At 28.0% G+C, this 22,480-nt stretch overlaps 1 protein-coding gene across 1 annotated transcript in view; it reads right to left on the bottom strand.

Moving 5' to 3' along the window:
- Positions 1-6,296, bottom strand: part of LOC129959731 (fibrous sheath CABYR-binding protein-like) — a 37,233-nt gene extending 30,937 nt beyond the window's left edge. The window contains exons 1-7 of the mRNA XM_056072621.1: positions 6,263-6,296; positions 5,854-5,901; positions 4,790-4,837; positions 3,783-3,830; positions 2,760-2,807; positions 1,736-1,783; positions 712-759 (exon numbers count right to left, since the gene is read on the bottom strand). Coding sequence (XP_055928596.1) covers positions 712-759; positions 1,736-1,783; positions 2,760-2,807; positions 3,783-3,830; positions 4,790-4,837; positions 5,854-5,901; positions 6,263-6,296 — 322 coding nt within the window. The remainder of the gene's footprint in view (positions 1-711; positions 760-1,735; positions 1,784-2,759; positions 2,808-3,782; positions 3,831-4,789; positions 4,838-5,853; positions 5,902-6,262) is intronic.
- Positions 6,297-22,480: the final 16,184 nt, after the last annotated feature.

Here is a 22,480-nt window from a genome sequence, read left to right as displayed (position 1 = left end):
ACATTTTTTTAAATGTAATGATTTAATAGAGAACGCTGCCTTTTTTAATGAAAAATTAATAATTTTTTTATTAAATTCATTATGAATTTTAAGTATGTGCATAAAAATTTGTTCAATAACCTACTACTTGAAAAATTTAATTTGAACTCTTTTTCTAATAGTAACGTATCTTCAGATTACCTATGAAATTGTGCCTTTGTATTCCTTTTCGAAAGGACTTACTAAATGAAATGTAAGACAATCAATGCGAAAATAATTTAAATTTGAATTGAACGATTCAACTGAAAATGTGAGTGAGAATCGAAAAACCGTGAAAATTTGGTACCAGGCCTTCGTGGCATATGAGTGAAAATTGTAGGAAAAATGTATTATGAGTCGAGGAACATAAATTCAACCCAAGGATATCACTAGTTAAATGGATTACATTTAACTAATGAGAAAATAGATACGCCTTCAAGGATGTTATTCCCCCCCCCCAATATTTGGAAGTTGCTTTTCTGAATTTCTATATAAAATTGTGTAGAATTTGTTCTAAATTAATTTATTAAGAAAATTTGATCAATTGAATTTTGTAACTATAATAATTCTTCTTCTATAAGAAAAAAACACTTCTTCGACTTTGGTAATATCTTCCAATATATATAAAATTTAATGAAATATTATTCCTGCTTTTCATAGCTTACTTTTGTAAATATTAAATATTTATATTACCTGCAGATGGTCCATCTTCGTCGGGTTCACGTTTCATAGATTTACGCACTAAAAAAAAAAAAGACTTTTGGAATCTGTAAAAACTTACAAAGTTGAATACTAACAGTATGATAAAATAAAACTTTCACAATTAATATTATTTTTGCTCCAGATTCTTTTCCCATATTCTGAGAAGATGATATAAAATTCCACATCAACAAGTCAATGATCATTTATAGAGTATTGAATTTACTAAATATAAAACTTTTCTTAAATTTTGCATTTTACATTTTTTAAAAATTTTAAAAATATTAAAAACTTTTTAATCATTACATTTTTTTAAATGTAATGATTTAATAGAGAACGCTGCCTTTTTTAATGAAAAATTAAGGATTTTTTTTTATTAAATTAACAATGAATTTTCAGTATGTGCAAAAAAATTTGTTCAATAACCTCCTACTTGAAAAATATAATTTGAACTCTTTTTCTAATAGTAACGTATCTTCAGATTACCTATGAAATTGTGCCTTTGTATTTCTTTTCGAAAGGACTTACTAAATGAAATGTAAGACAATCAATGCGAAAATAATTCAAATTTGAATTGAACGATTCAACTGAAAATGTGAGTGAGAATCGAAAAACCGAGAAAATTTGGTACCAGGCCTTATTGGCATATGACTGAAAATTGTAGGTAAAATGTATTATGAGTCAAAGGAACATAAATTCAACCCAAGGATATCACTAGTTAAATGGATTACATTTAACTAATGAGAAAATAGATACGCCTTCAAGGATGTTATTCCCCCCCCCCAATATTTGGAAGTTGCTTTTCTGAATTTCTATACAAAATTGTGTAGAATTTGTTCTAAATTAATTTATTAAGAAAATTTGATCAATTGAATTTTGTAACTATAATAATTCTTCTTCTATAAGAAAAAAACACTTCTTCGACTTTGGTAATATCTTCCAATATATATAAAATTTAATGAAATATTATTCCTGCTTTTCATAGCTTACTTTTGTAAATATTAAATATTTATATTACCTGCAGATGGTCCATCTTCGTCGGGTTCACGTTTCATAGACTTACGCACTAAAAAAAAAAAAGACTTTTGGAATCTGTAAAAACTTACAAAGTTGAATACTAACAGTATGATAAAATAAAACTTTCACAATTAATATTATTTTTGCTCCAGATTCTTTTCCCATATTCTGAGAAGATGATATAAAATTCCACATCAACAAGTCAATGATCATTTATAGAGTATTGAATTTACTAAATATAAAACTTTTCTTAAATTTTGCATTTTACATTTTTTAAAAATTTTAAAAATATTAAAAACTTTTTAATCATTACATTTTTTTAAATGTAATGATTTAATAGAGAACGCTGCCTTTTTTAATGAAAAATTAATAATTTTTTTATTAAATTCATTATGAATTTTAAGTATGTGCATAAAAATTTGTTCAATAACCTACTACTTGAAAAATTTAATTTGAACTCTTTTTCTAATAGTAACGTATCTTCAGATTACCTATGAAATTGTGCCTTTGTATTCCTTTTCGAAAGGACTTACTAAATGAAATGTAAGACAATCAATGCGAAAATAATTTAAATTTGAATTGAACGATTCAACTGAAAATGTGAGTGAGAATCGAAATACCGAGAAAATTTGGTACCAAGCCTTCGTGGCATATGAGTGAAAATTGTAGGAAAAATGTATTATGAGTCGAGGAACATAAATTCAACCCAAGGATATCACTAGTTAAATGGATTACATTTAACTAATGAGAAAATAGATACGCCTTCAAGGATGTTATTCCCCCCCCCCCCCAATATTTGGAAGTTGCTTTTCTGAATTTCTATACAAAATTGTGTAGAATTTGTTCTAAATTAATTTATTAAGAAAATTTGATCAATTGAATTTTGTAACTATAATAATTCTTCTTCTATAAGAAAAAAACACTTCTTCGACTTTGGTAATATCTTCCAATATATATAAAATTTAATGAAATATTATTCCTGCTTTTCATAGCTTACTTTTGTAAATATTAAATATTTATATTACCTGCAGATGGTCCATCTTCGTCGGGTTCACGTTTCATAGATTTACGCACTAAAAAAAAAAAAGACTTTTCGAATCTGTAAAAATTACAAAGTTGAATACTAACAGTATGATAAAATAAAACTTTCACAATTAATATTATTTTTGCTCCAGATTCTTTTCCCATATTCTGAGAAGATGATATAAAATTCCACATCAACAAGTCAATGATCATTTATAGAGTATTGAATTTACTAAATATAAAACTTTTCTTAAATTTTGCATTTTACATTTTTTAAAAATTTTAAAAATATTAAAAACTTTTTAATCATTACATTTTTTTAAATGTAATGATTTAATAGAGAACGCTGCCTTTTTTAATGAAAAATTAAGGATTTTTTTTATTAAATTAACAATGAATTTTCAGTATGTGCAAAAAAATTTGCTCAATAACCTCCTACTTGAAAAATATAATTTGAACTCTTTTTCTAATAGTAACGTATCTTCAGATTACCTATGAAATTGTGCCTTTGTATTCCTTTTCGAAAGGACTTACTAAATGAAATGTAAGACAATCAATGCGAAAATAATTCAAATTTGAATTGAACGATTCAACTGAAAATGTGAGTGAGAATCGAAAAACCGAGAAAATTTGGTACCAGGCCTTATTGGCATATGACTGAAAATTGTAGGTAAAATGTATTATGAGTCAAAGGAACATAAATTCAACCCAAGGATATCACTAGTTAAATGGATTACATTTAACTAATGAGAAAATAGATACGTCTTCAAGGATGTTATTCCCCCCCCCCTAATATTTGGAAGTTGCTTTTCTGAATTTCTATACAAAATTGTGTAGAATTTGTTCGACATTAATTTATTAAGAAAATTGTAACAATTGGGTTTTCGAACTAAAATAATTGTTCTTCTATAAGAAAAAAACACTTCTTCGACTAAGGTAATATCTTCCAATATATATAAAATTTAATGAAATATTATTCCTGCTTTTCATAGCTTACTTTTGTAAATATTAAATATTTGTATTACCTGCAGATGGTCCTTCTTCGTCAGGTTCACGTTTCATAGATTTACGCACTAAAAAAAAAATAACTTTTGGAATCTGTAAAAACTTACAAAGTTGAATATTAACAGTATGATAAAATAAAACTTTCACAATTAATATTATTTTTGCTCCAGAGTCTTTTCACATATTCTGAGAAGACGATATAAAATTCCACATCAACAAGTCAATGATCATTTATAGAGTATTGAATTTACTAAATATAAAAATTTTCTTAAATTTTGCATTTTACATTTCTTTTAAATTTTAAAAATATTAAAAACTTTTTAATTATTACATTTTTTAAATCTAATGATTTAATAGAGAACGCTGCCTTTTTTAATGAAAAATTAATAATTTTTTTATTAAATTCATTATGAATTTTCAGTATGTGCATAAAAATTTGTTCAATAACCTCCTACTTGAAAAATTTAATTTGAACTCTTTTTCTAATAGTAACGTATCTTCAGATTACCTATGAAATTGTGCCTTTGTATTCCTTTTCGAAAGGACTTACTAAATGAAATGTAAGACAATCAATGCGAAAATAATTTAAATTTGAATTGAACGATTCAACTGAAAATGTGAGTGAGAATCGAGAAAATTTGGTACCAGGCCTTCGTGGCATATGACTGAAAATTGTAGGTAAAATGTATTATGAGTCAAAGTAACATAAATTAAATCCAAGGATATCACTTGTTAAATGGATTAAATTTAACAAACGGGAAAATAGATACGTCTTCAAGGGTGTTATTTTTTAACCCCAATATTTGGAATTTGCTTTTCTAAATGTCTATACAAAATTGTGTACAAACTTGTTCGACATTAATTTATTAAGAAAATTTTAACAATTGAATTTTGTAACTATAATAATTTTTCTTCTATAAAAACACTTCTTCGACTTTGGTAATATCTTCCAATATATATAATATTTCATGAAATATTATTCTTCTTTTCATAGCTTACTTTTGTAAATATTAAATATTTATATTACCTGCAGATGGCCCTTCTTCGCCAGGTTCATGTTTCATAGATGTATTCGCTAAAAAAAAAAAAAAAAAAAAAAAAAAAAAAAAAAAAAACGACTTTTGGATTTTGTAAAAACTTACAAATTTAAATATTAACAGTATGATAAAATAAAACTTTCACAATTAATATTATTTTTGCTCGAGATTCTATTCTCATATTCTGAGAAGATGATATAAAATTCCATATCAACAAATCAATGATTAGTTATAGAGTATTGAATTTACTAAATATAAAACTTTTCTTAAATTATGCATTTATATTTTTTTTAAATTTTAAAAATATGAAAAACATTTTAATTTACATTTTTTTAAATGTAATGATTTAATAGAAACGCTGCCTTTTTTTAATGAAAAATTAATAATTTTTTTATTAGATTCATTATGAATTTTCAGTATGTGCATAAAAATTTGTTCAATAACCTCCTACTTGAAAAATTTAATTTGAACTCTTTTTCTAATAGTAACGTATCTTCAGATTACCTATGAAATTATGCCTTTGTATTCCTTTTAAAAAGGACTTACTAAATGAAATGTAAGACAATCAATGCGAAAATAATTTAAATTTGAATTGAACGATTCAACTGAAAATGTGAGTGAGAATCGAGAAAATTTGGTACCAGGCCTTCGTGGCATATGACTGAAAATTGTAGGTAAAATGTATTATGAGTCAAAGGAACATAAATTAAATCCAAGGATATCACTTTTTAAATGGATTACATTTAACAAACGAGAAAATAGATACGTCTTCAAGGGTGTTATTTTCCCCCCCCAAAAAAAAAAAATTTAGAAGTTGCTTTTCCCAATATTTGGAAGTTGCTTTTCTAAATTTCGATACAAAATTGTGTTGAAATTTGTTCGACATTAATTTATTAAGAAAATTTTAACAATTGAATTTTTAACTATAATAATTCTTCTTCTATAAAAACACTTCTTCGACTTTGGTAATATCTTCCAATATATATAATATTTCATGAAATATTATTCCTGCTTCTCATAGCTTACTTTTGTAAATATTAAATATTTATATTACCTGCAGATGGCCCTACTACGCCAGGTTCATGTCTCTTAGATGTATTCGCTAAAAAAAAAAAAAAATTGGAATTTGTAAAAACTTACAAAGTTAAATATTAACAGTATGATAAAATAAAGCTTTCACAAATAATATTATTTTTACTCGAGATTTTTTTCACATATTCTGAGAAGATGATACAAAATTCCACATCAGCAAATCAATGATTATTTATAGAATATTAAATTTACTAAATATAAAACTGTTCTTAAATTATGCACTAATTTAATCCATAGTATCCGATATAAGTATATTTTTTAATGCTATGCTGCAATTATAACTAAATTAATAGGCGCTTATTGACAAATAATTTATTATTCATTCACCTAAATGATATTTTCTTTATTGACTTCCAAATTTAATATTTTGCTTGTAGCGTTCCCCATATCCGGAATAGACGACATTAACAACTTTTACGATAACACCTCAGAATATTGTAGTGATATATTTAGGTCACTATGAATGACCCTATCGCCACCCCTGACATCTCAATGGCATAAATCAATTTTTTGGATTTGAATCATTAATAACAGATATAAGACTACTAAATTCGTATAGGTTCAGCAAAAATAATGGGAAACCTCTGTAAATTAATTTTTTCCCCGTAATTTGTGATCAGGTGGCGCCTGTGGCACCTAATAAGATTAACTGACTTTTAAGCTTTGAAAATATTTAAATGATATAATGTCAAAATTTGAAATCGTTTTTCACATCAGAAGGTCAGTGAAAATTCCACTGTGATCGAAAAATAGATTTATCAGTTCCATAGAAGAACTGAATGCAAATAATCTTAAACTATCTCTTTACAAACATGAAATATGCGATGTTACATAAAATTGTGTAAAATGTAATTATTTAACATCTACTCTGGCAAAGTCTTTACACCAGAGAAGCTTTATTTCGCATTCAAGTTTTACTGATTCATTTTGATACTTACCTTTCGCTTTCCCTGGAACCGAGTTACGATTTCGTTCTGCAAAAAAAAAAAAAAAAAAAATTATAAACACTTATTTAAACAGATATTTATAAACATTGAACCAATGTATCAAAACATACATTAATTCTATAACTCTTTCAGTTCAATATTTCAAAATATCAAGCAGACTAATTTTATTGTTAAGAGAAGTCTGCGAAATCATATTTGTGTTTTTGTGTCTACGAACGCATATTTTATGTCAGATAACTGGTGTTTATTGGCGGACGTGGTCATTTTGATGCTTTACTCAGTGCAGATCCTTTCCCCCCCCCCCCTCAATTGCTCAATTTTTTTCTCATTGAACATATTTTGAACTTACACAAAATAATGGCAATATATTTAACCGGAATTATTTTATTTACGAGCTTAGTGAAATGTGTATATTTTTAATTATTTTAATATACATACGACGACAAAAAACGACAAAAGAAATAAAACTCTTGAAAAATTTACCATGATTATTAGTTCATGATTTTATTACTTTAAATAAAAGTATTTATAATTAAGATGAATTGTATGATAATGAAAACTCTTGAAGAAATTTAACATTTAAATTATTACCTTACGTATCTGTCAACAGGAATATACCATTACTATTTAAATGAATAATTAATAATTCAATAGATTATTGATTAGTAATTAGTTGAACTTTAATTTGTTTAAAACAGATTCAATTAATTAAATGAATTTATTCATAATGTGATTATAAATTGCAGTATGTAAAGACAATTTTATCTAAAATCCTATAATTACTTTTTTTTTAATTTATTATTATTATTATTTGCGAATTTGTTTATTCTGAAATTAATCTAATAACCTTTTAAATTTTAACGCATGCGGTCACCCTCAGCTGTGAGATTACTATTTTCAAAGACGAAAATTTCGATTATTTCATTGCAAAATCAACTAAACAGTCTACAATAAAGTTTTTGCTTTGTTAAAGTTTTATAAATTTCGAAAAAGTTTATTTTGTCAATTTCAAAATTCATATGAACTATTTCATATTTTGGGTTAGGAAATTGATCTATATTATCTTTTAAATTTGTAAAACATGTGAAATCCGAAATCAAAGCAAGTTTTCGAAATACCTATGAGTTGTTGACACAATAATTTAAAACTCTGAATTTGTTCTTTCGCACGCTGTAGCTCTGCTAGAAGTTTCTCAAGTTCTTTTTTTTCATCCATTGAACTGAAAAATAAATAAATTAATTAAGAGAGCATTTTGAATTATGAATAGAAGCTTTGCATTTGCTGACAGACTTCAGACCAACAGCATACACAAAAAAATTACCGTTTGAACAAAGTGATGGTAAATATGCAAAAAAAAAAAAAAAAAAAAAAAAAAAACTGAATGTTTTCTAGCTGATGAATTTAATGATTTAAATTATTGCACTTAAGTATTAAAAAAAACTTTATGCCGAATGAATATCTGGAAAATATGACGTTAATTATGAGTATTTTTTATTTTGGTCAAGCTGGAACTTAATTTAAATTAAAATGATTGAACAATGCTTAGCCATTTTCAAGGTATACATTCAAGGAAATTTTAGCACACAACTGAATAAAAAATTAATTGAAGCAGATATTTTTACATCAAAACTAAAAACAAAATTCATTTTATAAAATGACAATTTAATAAACATCTAGAAAAAAGAATAAGAAAAAGTCAATATAATCCTCTAAATCCTTCTTTCACACAAAAAACACATCACATATCAAATATTATTCTGAATTATATATAATAAATTATAATTCTCAATTATCGCTTGAAGCAGCATGGATATGTCTATCTTTTGCGCAATTAAAATCCAAATCCAATCCAATCTCGATAATCGTAGCTTATCATTTTCTCATAATAATATGAATAATAAAAATAAATCTAGCATTCATAAACGGTAAAAAAATTCAAAAATACTGAATTTTAGATGAAAAAAAATAAATCTAATAAATGCAATGATTTTTTGACCTTTAAAACCATATATTATTCTAATGACTATTTCAGTTATTGCTTTTAATAAGCGATAAGAATGTACATATTCAATTTAGTTATATTTGAATCTAACTGGATCTAATTGGAATTTAACTTAAATTTAAATCATTGCAAATAGTTAGCCAATTATAACGAACATATTTAAGCAAATTATAGCACACAATTCAGAAACATATTGATTGCTGCAGACATTTTTTATCCTGAAACTGAACAAAATTTTCATTTTATGAAATAAACAATTAATTATATCTGAAAAAAAAATCAGAAAATGTCAAAACAATCATCTCTATCATTCATCTACAAAAAAAACACATCACATATGAAATATAATTCTAAAAGAAATATAATCACATATAATTCTGAATTCTTGCAGATTATTATTTACTTTCAATGATGTGCACAGTAGAAAAACCTCTATAGAGCTCAAAAACTGTTTAATTTCCAAAAATGCTGAAGTTTGAAAGAAAAAAAATTATATCTAATAAATGTAATGATTTTTTGGCCTTTAAATGAAATACATGATGCTAATGATTATTACACTAGTTGCCTTAAACAAATGATTAGAAATTACACATTCAGTCTATTAATATAACAAATATAAAGAATATAAATAATCAACTCCTAGTAATACTTAATAAATAATACATTATTATTGATTATACTTTATTAAGAGTTAATTATTAATGATGTATAATTAACTCTTATGTCTTATTAATAATCATTATCTCATATATTAATAAGGCATAATTAACTTTTATAATAAGGGGAATTGTCATTATCTAAAAAAAATGCACTATTAAAAATATTTGTAGCTTTTGAAGATATGAAAATTTTCTAATTAATGCATGTACAATAAATAAATATCTTATGACAAATTTAATCTTTAATTCAAAATAATATAATACTTGAAACACATGCATGTTTATGGAGTGAAAAAGAATGAATTATCCTTATGCTATTAAAAAACATACTAATTTACATAACCAAAGAGTAAATTAAAATTTTTGATTAAAAATATATTAGAATTATTATATATATATATTTTTAATGAAGAGAAACATATAATTTAATGATTTAATAAAACTGCAAATTGGTTTGACTAAAATTTCAACAATAAAATTAATATTGTCAATAATATTTATAAAGTTTTAAGTGTTTGCAAAAATTGTCGTAAAATTGTTCAATAACTTACCTTTGTAATTTATATCATTGATAAGGAAATCGGAATTTTCAGACGTTCTTATTATTTTTTATAAATAATATTTACAGAAGTTATCACCACTAACACCCCAATTTCGCTTATTTTAATTAATTAAAATTTAGCTTTAAATAAATTGAGAGACAAACATTTGAAAAGTATTTTAACAGACTGGCATCTACAGATGGAGTTTGGGTTATCAAATCTCTGTAAAATAAGATGCATTTAATTAGTATTTGCGATTTTGTTTTAAGAAAGCAAGATTGAATTAATTCTCAGATTATAATAATGTTAGTATATCGCATATATTGTACCTCGCCCGTTTGGAAGCATTTGAATTGTTAAGCCTTATATGAATAAAAATATTTTGAAAATATAACTTCAAACGTATCATAAAATGCACTTAAACGCAATTAATTCCTTTCTAAATTTTTCTTTCAGTGGTAATGCGTCCAGGCCCTTTGCCTTGCTTACCATACTCTAAGTTATATCACTATTTAAAATAGCGGATGCATAACAAAGTGACAGAATAAAAATGTCGAGATGGAATGGCGATTCCCACTCGTCAAGTGTAATATAATAATAATTAATATTACAAAAGTAAAATCTATTTAACATTAGCCTTAATGTACAGTTTTAAAATGAATGTACATAAAAAGTAAATGGTTACTTACAAAGCACCGTTATCAGATAATAATTAAAAATATGGACAAATACGACAAAAGAACAATGATAATTAACGGGAAGTGGGAAAAAAGCAGCTTGCTTTGTCTCGATTACAGTTAAATATTACAGCACAAACATCAGAAATCTTGCTTTTAAAGAATTAAATATTCAAACAAAAATAATTTGAAAGCTATGTTGATTTGACATTCATCTTATAAAATTGTGCAAGACAATTTGATTTTAAACAAATAAAAACTGAAAATTTAAATTTTCGAAAGAATAAAATGATTGCATAATACTTAGCCAGATTTAAGGTACAGATTTAAGCAACTTTTAGCACAAAACTGAATAATAAAACCTAACCTAAAACCAAATGAAATTTCATTTTTTGAAATGTCAATTAAATATATGTTGAAAAAATTAAGAAAAGATCAAAATAATCATCTAAATCCTTCATCTACACTAAAAACACATCACATATAAAATATTATTCTGAATTACATATAATAAAATTTCATTCTGAATATTGTAGATTATCATTTTCTCATAACAATCTGCACAGTAAAAAAAAATTCTGGCATCCATAAACTGCTATATATCCAAAAATGTTGAATTTAGGATGTAAAAATGTATTTAATAAATGTAATGAATTTTTTTTACCTTTAAAATCATAATGTTTTAATGATTATTATAGTAATTGCCTTAAATGAGTGATAAGAAAGTACATGTTCAATCTAGTTTTAATGAAGCTATTAGGCAAATTGGAATTTAACTTAAATTAAAATAATTAGAAATAGTTAGCCAGTTTTAAGTTGCATATTTAAGCAAATTATAGCACATTATTGAGAAACAAATTGATTGCTGCAGATATCTTTATCCTGAAACTGAACAAAATTTTCATTTTATGAAATGCACAGTTAAATATATCTAGAAAAAAAATCAGAAAATGTCAAAACAATCATCTAAATCATTGATCTACACAAAAAACACATCACATAAAATATATAATTCTGAAATAAATATAATCACATATAATTCTGAATTATTGCAGATTATTATAAGCTTATAATAATTTTCACAGTAAAAAAGGACTTCTAGCATTTATAAACAGTTTAATTTGAAATAATATTGAATTTTGAAACAAAAAAATTATATGTAATAAATGTAATGATTTTTTGGCCTTTAAATTCAATACATGATGCCAGTGATTATTACAGTAGTTCCCTTAAATAAATTATTAGAAATTACACATTCATTCTATTTATATAACAAATATAAAGAATATAAATAATCAACTCCTAGTAATACTTAATAAATAATACATTATTATTGATTATAATTTATTATGAGTTAATTATAAATAATTTATAATTAACTCTTATGTTTTATTAATAATCATTATCTCATACATTATTAAAGCATAATTAACTCTTATAATAAAGAGAATTGTCATTGTCTAACAAAATGCACTATTAAAAATATTTACAGCTTTTCAAGTTATGAAATTCTTCTGAATAATGTATGTAGAATAAATAACATAAGTATCATATGACAAATTTAATCTTTAATTAAAAATAACATAATGCTTGAAACATATATATATATATTTATGGAGTGAAAGAGAACGAATTATTCACATGCTATTAAATCAAATACTACTTTTACATACTCAAATAGTAAAGTAAAATTTTGGTTGAAAGTTTATTGGAAGTATTATAATTTTTTTCTAATGAAGAGAAATATATGACGCAATGATTTAAGGAAATTACAAATTGATTGGAGTAAAATTTCAGAAAAAAAATTTTATTCAATAATATTTATAAATTTTTAAATGTTTGAAAAAATTATAGTAACATTGTTGTATAACTTAACTTTGTAATTTATATCATTAATAAGGTAATTTTCGGAAAATTACGATAAGTTAAATATTATTTTTGATCAATAATATTTACAGAAGATATCACCATTAACATCTCGTTTCACTTATTTTAGTTAACTGAAATTTAACTTTTAATAAATTGAGAGACTAACATTTAAAAAGTCTTTTAACACACTCGCATCTACAGATGGAGTTTGGGTTATCAAATCTCTATGAAATAAATTGCATTTCATTCGTATTTGCGATTTGGTTATAAAAAAGCAAGATTGAATTAGTTCTCAGATTGTAATAATATTAATATATCGCATATGTTGTGCCTCGCTCGTTTCGAACCATTAAAATTGTTAAGCCTTATATGAATAAAAATATTTTGTAAATATAACTTTAAACGTATCATAAAATGCACTGAAACGCAATTAATTCCTTTCTAAATTTTTCGTTCAGTGGTTATAGCTTCCAGGCCATTTGCCTTGCCTACCACACAATAAGTTATATCACTATGTAAAATAGCGGATGGATAGCAAAGACATAGAATAAAAATGGCGAGATGGAATGGCGATTCCCACTCGTCAAGAGTAATTGCATAATAAACAATATTACAAAAGTAAAATCTATTAAACATTAGCCTTAATACACAGTTTTAAAATGAATGTACATAAAAAGTAAATGGTTACTTACAAAGCACAGTTAAAAGACAATATTTAAAATATGGCGAAATACGTCAAAAGAACAATGATAATTGACGGAAAGTGGGAAAAAAGCAACTTGCTTTGTCTCGATTACAGTTAAATATTACCGCACAAATACAAGACACCTTGCTATTAAAGAAATAAATATTTAAACAAAATAATTTGAAAGTTTTGTTGACTTGACATTTGAGGAAGACAATTTGGTTTTTAACAAATAAAAACTGTAAATTTAAATTTTCGGAAGAATAAAGAAATATTCATATATAGACATAAGCTCATAATCGATGCACAATATTTGTATAGAATGTAATTGTTCGGTCATTCAGCGTCATATTTTTAGGTTTGAAAGCATTAATTCTTTTTTTTTTTTTTTTTTTTTTTTTTTGCATAAGTCCTCTTATTCACAGTTATAATTTCCATCCACGTCTAAAAGTTAAGTTCCATGATTTTTTTTTTCTTTTGCCTTTCGGCAGGTTCGATTTCACCGAATAAATCATGATCCGTTTATTCTACTCCTAATCTCTTAACTCTTCATTTTCGTAGTAAATTTAATATTATTATTTCTCCAAATAGCCATATTTATAATCAACTCCTATGAAGTATTTCAGATTACTTCCTTTAAGGTAAACAATCAAGATCTGAGGATAAACTTACCTGAAACAACAATTATTTGAAAGTGTTGTGCTTCCAATACACGAGCTTCTCAATGCCAAAGTTTAAATTTTCTTTATAATACAATATGCCAAAATCCATAACATAACAGAAACAAAAACTTTTCGATGGTATGATCTTCCGCTTTAGTTGTGGTCAGATTCTCAAATGAGCACATTTTTTTCACAAATGAGATGTTTCATCACAGAAAAGATATAATTTAAGACAAACAGAGGGATCATAAACACATCACCGACTTGCAGATGGATTTCTGATTCATTTGCTTTCATTTCTTTTTTTTTGGCTATTAGCCATCTAGAATTCCTAATATTTCGTAGCGTTATTCTCACGTACCAGAAAAAACTCTTATCTTTCCTTACATGATTAATTTCTTTTTAGGAAAATTCAGTAAATCACTAAAGGATCATTCCTATTGAATCGCCTACGAATTCAAGTGCTCAATAGCTCATAAATGCCTTAACCTCGCAGAGGATAATAAATCGCTTAAAGTATCTGATCTAATCCCTAATGATTCTAAACTTCTCATATGAATACGCTTTTTTATTAACGAGGTGTGAGAAACTTGCTAAGTCAATAGAATGCATAAGACAGAGAATTCCAAATAACCGATTCATGTCTATATTTATCAAAGTTTCCTCATTACTAATTCTTTGGTCTAGCAGAGTAATAACATTTATCATAATTTTCGCTTATCTGTAATTAAATTAAGATAATTATTTTAAATATTTTACGATTTTAAATCTTTTCGATAATTAAATTTAGTAATTTCATCGAAGGATTTATTATTATATATCGATATTTCATAGAACTTCGAGAATGTTACTTATATTCTTTAAATATAATTTGAATTTAAATATAATTCTTCTTTTATTTACCATTCAGAATTTAATGATTGCTATCCGGCAAGTGTTGACTATTTTGAGGTGGGACGTGGAAAAAAATGTGTGAATACTTTTTTTTTTTCAGATTTTATTAGTATTTATTTGCTTAGAATCTCCTCGTGACTTTTCTCGCGGTATTCTTCAGTGAATTCTAATTCTTTTAAAAATTGAATGCTTGGAAATTCTTAAATTTCCAAAAGATTTTATCATTCAGTTGTTTTATATGCAGTTCAATTTCTGTCTTTTCAGCTACTTCCGCTTCCTAAATTTTTCTCATTCACTTTTTAATAAGTTTAGTAATTGATGTTCTCAATGTTGTGTATTTTTCTCTAATTAACCGAATGTGTTCAGCATTTTCAAGAGTTAGTTTAATGCATTTATCAATAAAAAATAACAAAATTCAATATAATATCCTGTATATTCTAAAAGTATCATATATATTCTTGCTATGTAAAGAATTTAGCTTTTGTTTTAATCGGTAGGCATATTATTTAAATATTAGGAATACCAAACTACGTAGTTCTTCCTTTTTATTCTGGGCATGTCGACCATGTAATAAAATCCATTAAAAGGAAAGGAGCTCTTTGAATTGAGAAAATATGTCTGATTAACGGTGACAGTCACGGCTACACCGATTACCAACTTTTGACCCACATTACTTGATAGAATATTAAGATAGATAAAAATGCAATTAATATAATTATCTATATTACTAATAAACTAAATAATAAACAAAATTAAATATCTAAATTACTGATATCAGTTCCATTTAAGTTCGCCGGTTTCAAAACGTCCTCTGAAAGAGCGTGTAGCTGTGAGGAATATGCCGACATGATAATGGGAAGAGCTTTCTTTTCTAAACCACTTATCAAAGATTAAAAAAAAAAAAAAAAAGGTAGAAAGAATGTAAATGGCAAAAATAGAATTCAAATCATTATCAAAGCTAACAGCATGATCCAATCGTTTTTTTATTTCAAAAAAAAAAAAAAAAATTTTTTTTTTTTTTTTTTTTTTTTTTTTTTTGACGCATGCAAATCGAATATGTCGAGAGCTAAAAACTTATCAGTATTTGTAGCTTTTGCTCTATATGATATTATACTCTTCACTAATAATTAAAGAAAATATGTATGCATCTGTGGAAATAGAAATCTAAACTCAAGTAAAATATCGTCTTGGTTTAAAGGTAATTTATGAAAATATTATTGAAAAATTTCTAACCTCCATCTTAAAATTCAGATAAAAATGTTTTCAATCTTTCAATTTCTAATATTAGTAAAGGAAAGCACATATTAATATACTTATATCTTGCCTTCCTATAGTCAGTATTAATTGCGTTCACACTAAGCATTTTAGGGACACTGATTTTCTACAGAATCATATTGTTACGAAATTTCCGGAGTTCGTTTGGATAGTGGGGGTTATATGGTGTGAAGAACACTCAATCAGCAAGCGGCAGTAGAAAATGAAACAACGACGTTTATTTACACGAAGACACACAGGACAACACAAACACGACAACTATATACAGCACCTAATTATCTTCAGCCGAGACGTGCAGACAACAGCATACAACAGACTCTAATGCGGACCGTAGCGCACAACTTAATTCAGCACTCACTTGACTCCGTCACTGCTCCGCTAATCTCTGGAAGGCCAGTTTTTGCTGTCGATTCCGACTACTCTTCGACTCCACGACTCAATTCACCGTCAATTCACCACTACTCTGCTCTGTCGCTTCCGACTTCTCCTCAAATCACCACCGGTTCACCACTCGACTCACCACTGCCCGACAGCTGCGGGTGCTTCCTTTTATAGGTCTCAGGAGACGGGGCTAGAAGCATCTCAACCAATCAGGAACGTTCGGGGCGTATCTCCGTTCCTACTGGACGGATCGGGAAAATTCTCGATGTTTCGGGTATAATCTATTTTGGCACCAAAGTCGCCAAATTCGTCGCCAAGTCGCAAATGGTCGCCAAGCTCTGGAACCTCCTATGGAACCAATTATGCTGGGAAGCCGCATTACAGATTCGTAACATTGCCCCCCTCTTAAGGACTGCACGTCCCTGGCAGTCCACTTCAATCCAACAGCTGGCGTATTCTTCCGAATGATGTGATGATGTTGATGCGTTTGGCGACTTCCGCACTTTCGAAGATGGCATCATTCACTGATTTGGCTGCGACTAACGATCCATCCAAACCTTCTCAATGCATATGACACGGACCTCTTCGTCGTTTCGGATTGTACACCCAGACTTGATTCCTCTTCTTGAAATGCAATGTGTCCCATGGAGCGAAACGCTGGATGGTAGTAGAGGTCTCCGGAATGAATTCTTTCCAGGCTGGTCGGTTGGACACTTTAAACTTCTTCCATCGAACAAATCGTATATCAGGATGATCCAACGGTGCCTTCTGAAGTCCACTCGAAAGCCAGGTATTCGCCTTCGTCGCCAAAGCTTTCACGGGAATACGTCCACCTCTTCCGGGTCTATTTTCGACACTCGAGAATTGTCCGACGCCCTCCAAACAGGATCTTCTCAAGAGCGCATCCATTTTTGCTGGAAGTGTCCTTCTGCAACGACGTAACATCTCCGGATGCACAGGAGATTCCTCGGCACCTACTTGCATGACACTCCTTGGAGAATCCACAGCAAAGCCGAATTCTTGGAGGAAATCGAGGCCGTGACAACAAGGATCAACGATTCCAGCCACGTAGTCTTCTTCCGTGTCACTATGCCAGGAGATACCAAGAGGCTTGCAGAGAGGTAGTTCCTTTAATCTTTGGAACGAATCCAATCCCAACAGGGTCGCATCAACTCTTGCATCCATAGGCATCGAGCACGGGTCGCCACCAACAGACCCGTCCGAAGAAAATCCATCTTCTCCATCCCCAAGCGTCTGCTCCGTCGATTCCACTTCAGAGGACTCATTCAAAGAAAACTGCTTCAGCTCTGCAATTATTTGACAGTTTCCCTATTCACTCCTCTCCTCATTAAACCTCGGCTCATCCTCCGGATGGCTAAGCACCCTTTCGGCAACACCGGTCTCCGTTCGATCCTCAGTCTTTTCATCCACTTGGCTCTCACTGCTTCCTTCCATTTCATCCGTGATAACTTGGATGAATTCAGTTTTGGTAACTTCTAAAATTTCTTTCCAAGACGAAAGGTCTTTCTTCAATTCACCCTTCATGTCTTCATATCCAGTATTCATTTCTTCCACGAAGGCTTCCATTTCTTGCAAAAGTTTCTTTTGTCCGACTATCAGTTCTGCTTGTCCTTTCTTTATCTCATCCATTCTTTCTTGACCGGAGTGTATCTCTCTCTCCAATCTTTCTTGTCCAGCTTCCATACATTTCTTCATCTCAGCCAACAGAGCCAGTAACTCAGCATTACCGCTATCAGCCATCGTAGCCTGAGATCTCGTTTTCACCATATACTGTTGACCACTATCCCACTTCTGACACCAAATGTTATGAAATTTCCGGGGCTCGTTTGGATAGTGGAAGTTATATGGTGTGGGGAACACTCAATCAGCAGGCGGCAGTAGAAAATGAAACAACGACGTTTATTTACACGAAGACACACAGGACAACACAAAGATGACAACTATACACAGCACACAATTATCTTCAGCCTATACGTGCAGACAACAGCATACAACAGACTCTAATGCGGACCGTAGCGCACAACTTAATTCAGCACTCACTTGACTCCGTCACTGCTCCGCTAATCTCTGGAAGGCCAGTTTTTGCTGTCGATTCCGACTACTCTTCGACTCCACGACTCAATTCACCGTCAATTCACCACTACTCTGCTCTGTCGCTTCCGACTTCTCCTCAAATCACCACCGGTTCACCACTGCCCGACAGCTGCGGGTGCTTCCTTTTATAGGTCTGAGGATGCGGGGCTAGAAGCCTCTCAACCAATCAGGAACGTTCGAGGCATATCTCCGTTCCTACTGGACGGATCGGGAAAATTCTCGATGTTTCGGGTATAATCTATTTTGGCGCCAAAGTCGCCAAATTCGTTGCCAAATAGTCGCCAAGTTTATAGCCAAGCTCTGGAACCTCCTATGGAAACAACTATGCTGGGAAGCCGCATTACAGATTCGTAACAATATGATTATGATTTTTTACCCTCAGGAGGATGGCATCGTTACAATGATATATTGTTGAAATCAAAATTTTTTCTACCTAGTGAAGGAAAAGAATGATAATATGAATTTTAATAATCTTTTCTTGTGGATTTAAATGCAAATTAATTTCGTATTTATAAAGAAAATAATTCAAAGAAAATTAAAGCCTCTCCTCTGAAACATGATTTAATGTTATTAGACATGATTCATCTATAACTAAGGCAATAAAAGATACTGTAGTGAAATGCACTTAATACAATATTTTACAAAAAAATTATTAAAAATTAGTAAACAATACTATTCGGAAATGGAATTGATAATATTGAGAAATTCGTTTTTTCAACAAATGAAAAATGTTCTTCTGTATTATAATATATTCTCAGAAGTTGTTAAGGAAACATGTAAAAATTTTGATTAAATTTTCATTTGAAATATTTAAAATCCTTTTTTTAATGAACACCAAACTACCTAAGAAGTAACTACTCACCAGATTTGGTAAATCTAGTTCCAGTCATCTGATCTGAAGAATGGCTAGAATGATTTTTTAGCCGTACTGCATAGCAATTTATATATATTATATATAGTATAAATTATATATATCTATAAACATGTTTATAAATATATGTAATTTTTGATATATATATTTTAAAAAAAAGAAATTGGGTGTTTTTTCATTCAATTCTCGAAAAAAAGATATAATTGACTCAGACGGTGCGTGACACTTTTTCGGGTATAAAAGGAATTGTAAAATTTTTTATGTACAAAAAAAAACCGAGAATGTATTTTTTATATTCCAATTCATCATAATCATTTCAAGTAATGTATACTATTATAAATGAAAGAAATGATTAAGTATTTATAACTGTGACATGGATTTTAGAAAAGCAAAAGTAGTCCATCGTTCATTTCAAAATTGAAAAGCTTGACAGTTTCATTTATTAACGAATACTAATTTGCAATTATTTTTTCAACAAATTTTGTTTTAATTAATTCATACATACATTTATAATGAGCATACATTTGAGAAATGATGCAAATAGAATCTACTTCTTAGTTAGTGTTTATATTTAATTATATAGATCTCTAGAATTTAATTACAACAAAAAAAGTTTAATAATGGTGTACTGAAGTGTTTCTGTAAAGTTCGATATTTATTTCATCTTTTCATTTAATTTTTTTGCATCTTAAAATCATATGCTGCCAAATGCTCAACTGCCCTGAAGCAACAGTTTCCTTGCAGTAAGGAGATGAGCGAGAAATTAGAATCCTTCTATTAAAAACAAAATATTACTTCAGCATTGTTATTTTAATACGATGATTGGAACACAATTAGCAATATGTTTTACTTTTCTTAATAAATAGATTAGTCATAGTTAATGGTGACTGTAATATGTCTGTAACGATTAAACTAGAAATCTCGGCCCCATTTAGTATCAAAACCAATAATTAAAATTACTGAAAAAGTTAACTAGCAATTTATGCGTTTAAATGTGATGTAGAAAATATATCACGAACCTTAAAACATAGATATGATTTAGTAAAGCAATTGCACAATCGTCCCAAACGTGCTGTGGAAAATGAATAAAATTTTAGGAAAAATATGCTGACAAATTTCGAAAACACAAAATCACGTCATTGTTAAATCGGTAACAAAATAATCTTTCATTCATGCCATTTTTCTCGAATTATTGTTTTTTAATTATTTTTGCGACAGTAAGTTAATCTCTTCTTTCTTACATAATAGCTAAATAGTTAAGAAAGGTTGAAAGACACAGAAGAAAACTAAACATTTTAATCTTCATTCTCCTGAACGGAAAAAGCAGTATCACTAATTTTATAAAGTGGGAAACAAACGTTACTGTATGATATACATTTTCAAGGATAAATACGCCAAAACGTAAGATTTTATTACTTCGGTAGCCAGAAAATCGGAAAAAATTTAAAATTTTGCTCACAGAAATAAATTCTTTCTCAATTCAAAATTTACTGTTTCAGCAGAAAAAAAAAACAAAAAAAACAAAAAAAAAAAACAAAAAAAAAAAAAAAACCGTTGAGAAACGCAAGGCGAGATTTGGGAACGGTTTAATAGTAAGGTAAACAGAAATAACTTCACCTAGTCAAATCTAGCAATGCGACAAGCGAGTTGAAGTCTTGAAAGAATACAAATGACGTTAAAATAAAGAGGGTAAAGAATCTGGCCACACCTTCCTTATGTTCATATACCCCATTTTTCTCTATATTTCACAATTCCATTAGAACCTCTGTTTAAAGAATAATAATCGATGAAAAAATATGAAATCATCTTTATTTTTAGCAGTGACTGTTTTTCTAATTAATTCAGTGTATATAAAATTAATTCAGTATATAAAAAACTTCTGAAGGTGTCATTTATTCTTTGTCAATTCTAAACGCATAATTTGAAAAAGATATCAACTCATTCCTCTTTCTTCTAATTCTTAGATACTTTTATTTATGAATCACATCACGATAAATGAAAGCTAAATTTCTCTAGCTTAAGAGAATTGGATTTTTGTTAAAGAATGTTCTTGAAGTCCATGTTTTCGTTAAAATCTTATACTACTTTCAATTGTTCCTTTCCTTAATTCCATCTTTCATTTTTTTAAAGCAATTTTTTTTTTCTTTTTGAAGAGCGTTTCATTTTTTCCCAATGTTTTAAACCTTCTTTCAAAATATATTCACTTGTCTTCGGTGTGTTCATCCTTAATAATTTTTCAATTTCCATGTTTCAAATTTCAGAAAAATTGTTTCAATATGATTTTTTACAACATTCTGGACAAATCTCTTATCTTATTTGAACCTATCAAGTTTTCTTTGATTTAGAAAATAATTGATTATAAATGAAAAATGCTGTCTTTATACAAGAATAGAATTTTTTTTGTGTGTGTGTGTGTATTTGTACCTTTATAAAATTAATAAGGTTCAGATGCAAGTAATTCTAAAAATCAAGATCTCTTTTAGTCATAAGCCCCCAAAATCCAAATTCTTTACAAAATTTACTCCCATATCTCAGATATTAGTATAACAACTTAAAATATATAAATATTTTATGAAAAAAGAGACGCAGACACTTAAATAAACAAATTTTCTTCAATTTTATTTGAAATTTCTGGCTCCATTTGTATTTTGGTGCTGCAAAAGGCTTCTTTAATTCTTCTTAGCTTTAGCTGAAAAAAAAGTGCAATTAAAATTGTACTGATATATATATTAGGATGATTATTTGTTCCTTAAAAAACTAAAATAATTAAAAATTAAGTAACATTTAAACAATTTCTGAAAAAAACTCTGAAATTGGATTGGATTCTGAAATTGGATTTTGTAACTATAATAATTCTTCTTCTATAAAAAAAAAACACTTCTTCGACTTTGGTAATATCTTCCAATATATATAATATTTCATGAAAAATCATGCCTTACTTGCATACGTTACTTCTGAAAATATTAAATATTTATATTACCTTTGTAAGACCGAAGGCATTCCCTCTTGT

This window comes from Argiope bruennichi, chromosome X2 (assembly GCF_947563725.1).
Source record: "Argiope bruennichi chromosome X2, qqArgBrue1.1, whole genome shotgun sequence".
Classification (NCBI taxonomy): Eukaryota; Metazoa; Arthropoda; class Arachnida; order Araneae; family Araneidae; genus Argiope; species Argiope bruennichi.
The sequence above is the reverse complement of the archived record's forward strand: the minus strand, read 5'-3'. Positions and strand labels throughout refer to the sequence as shown.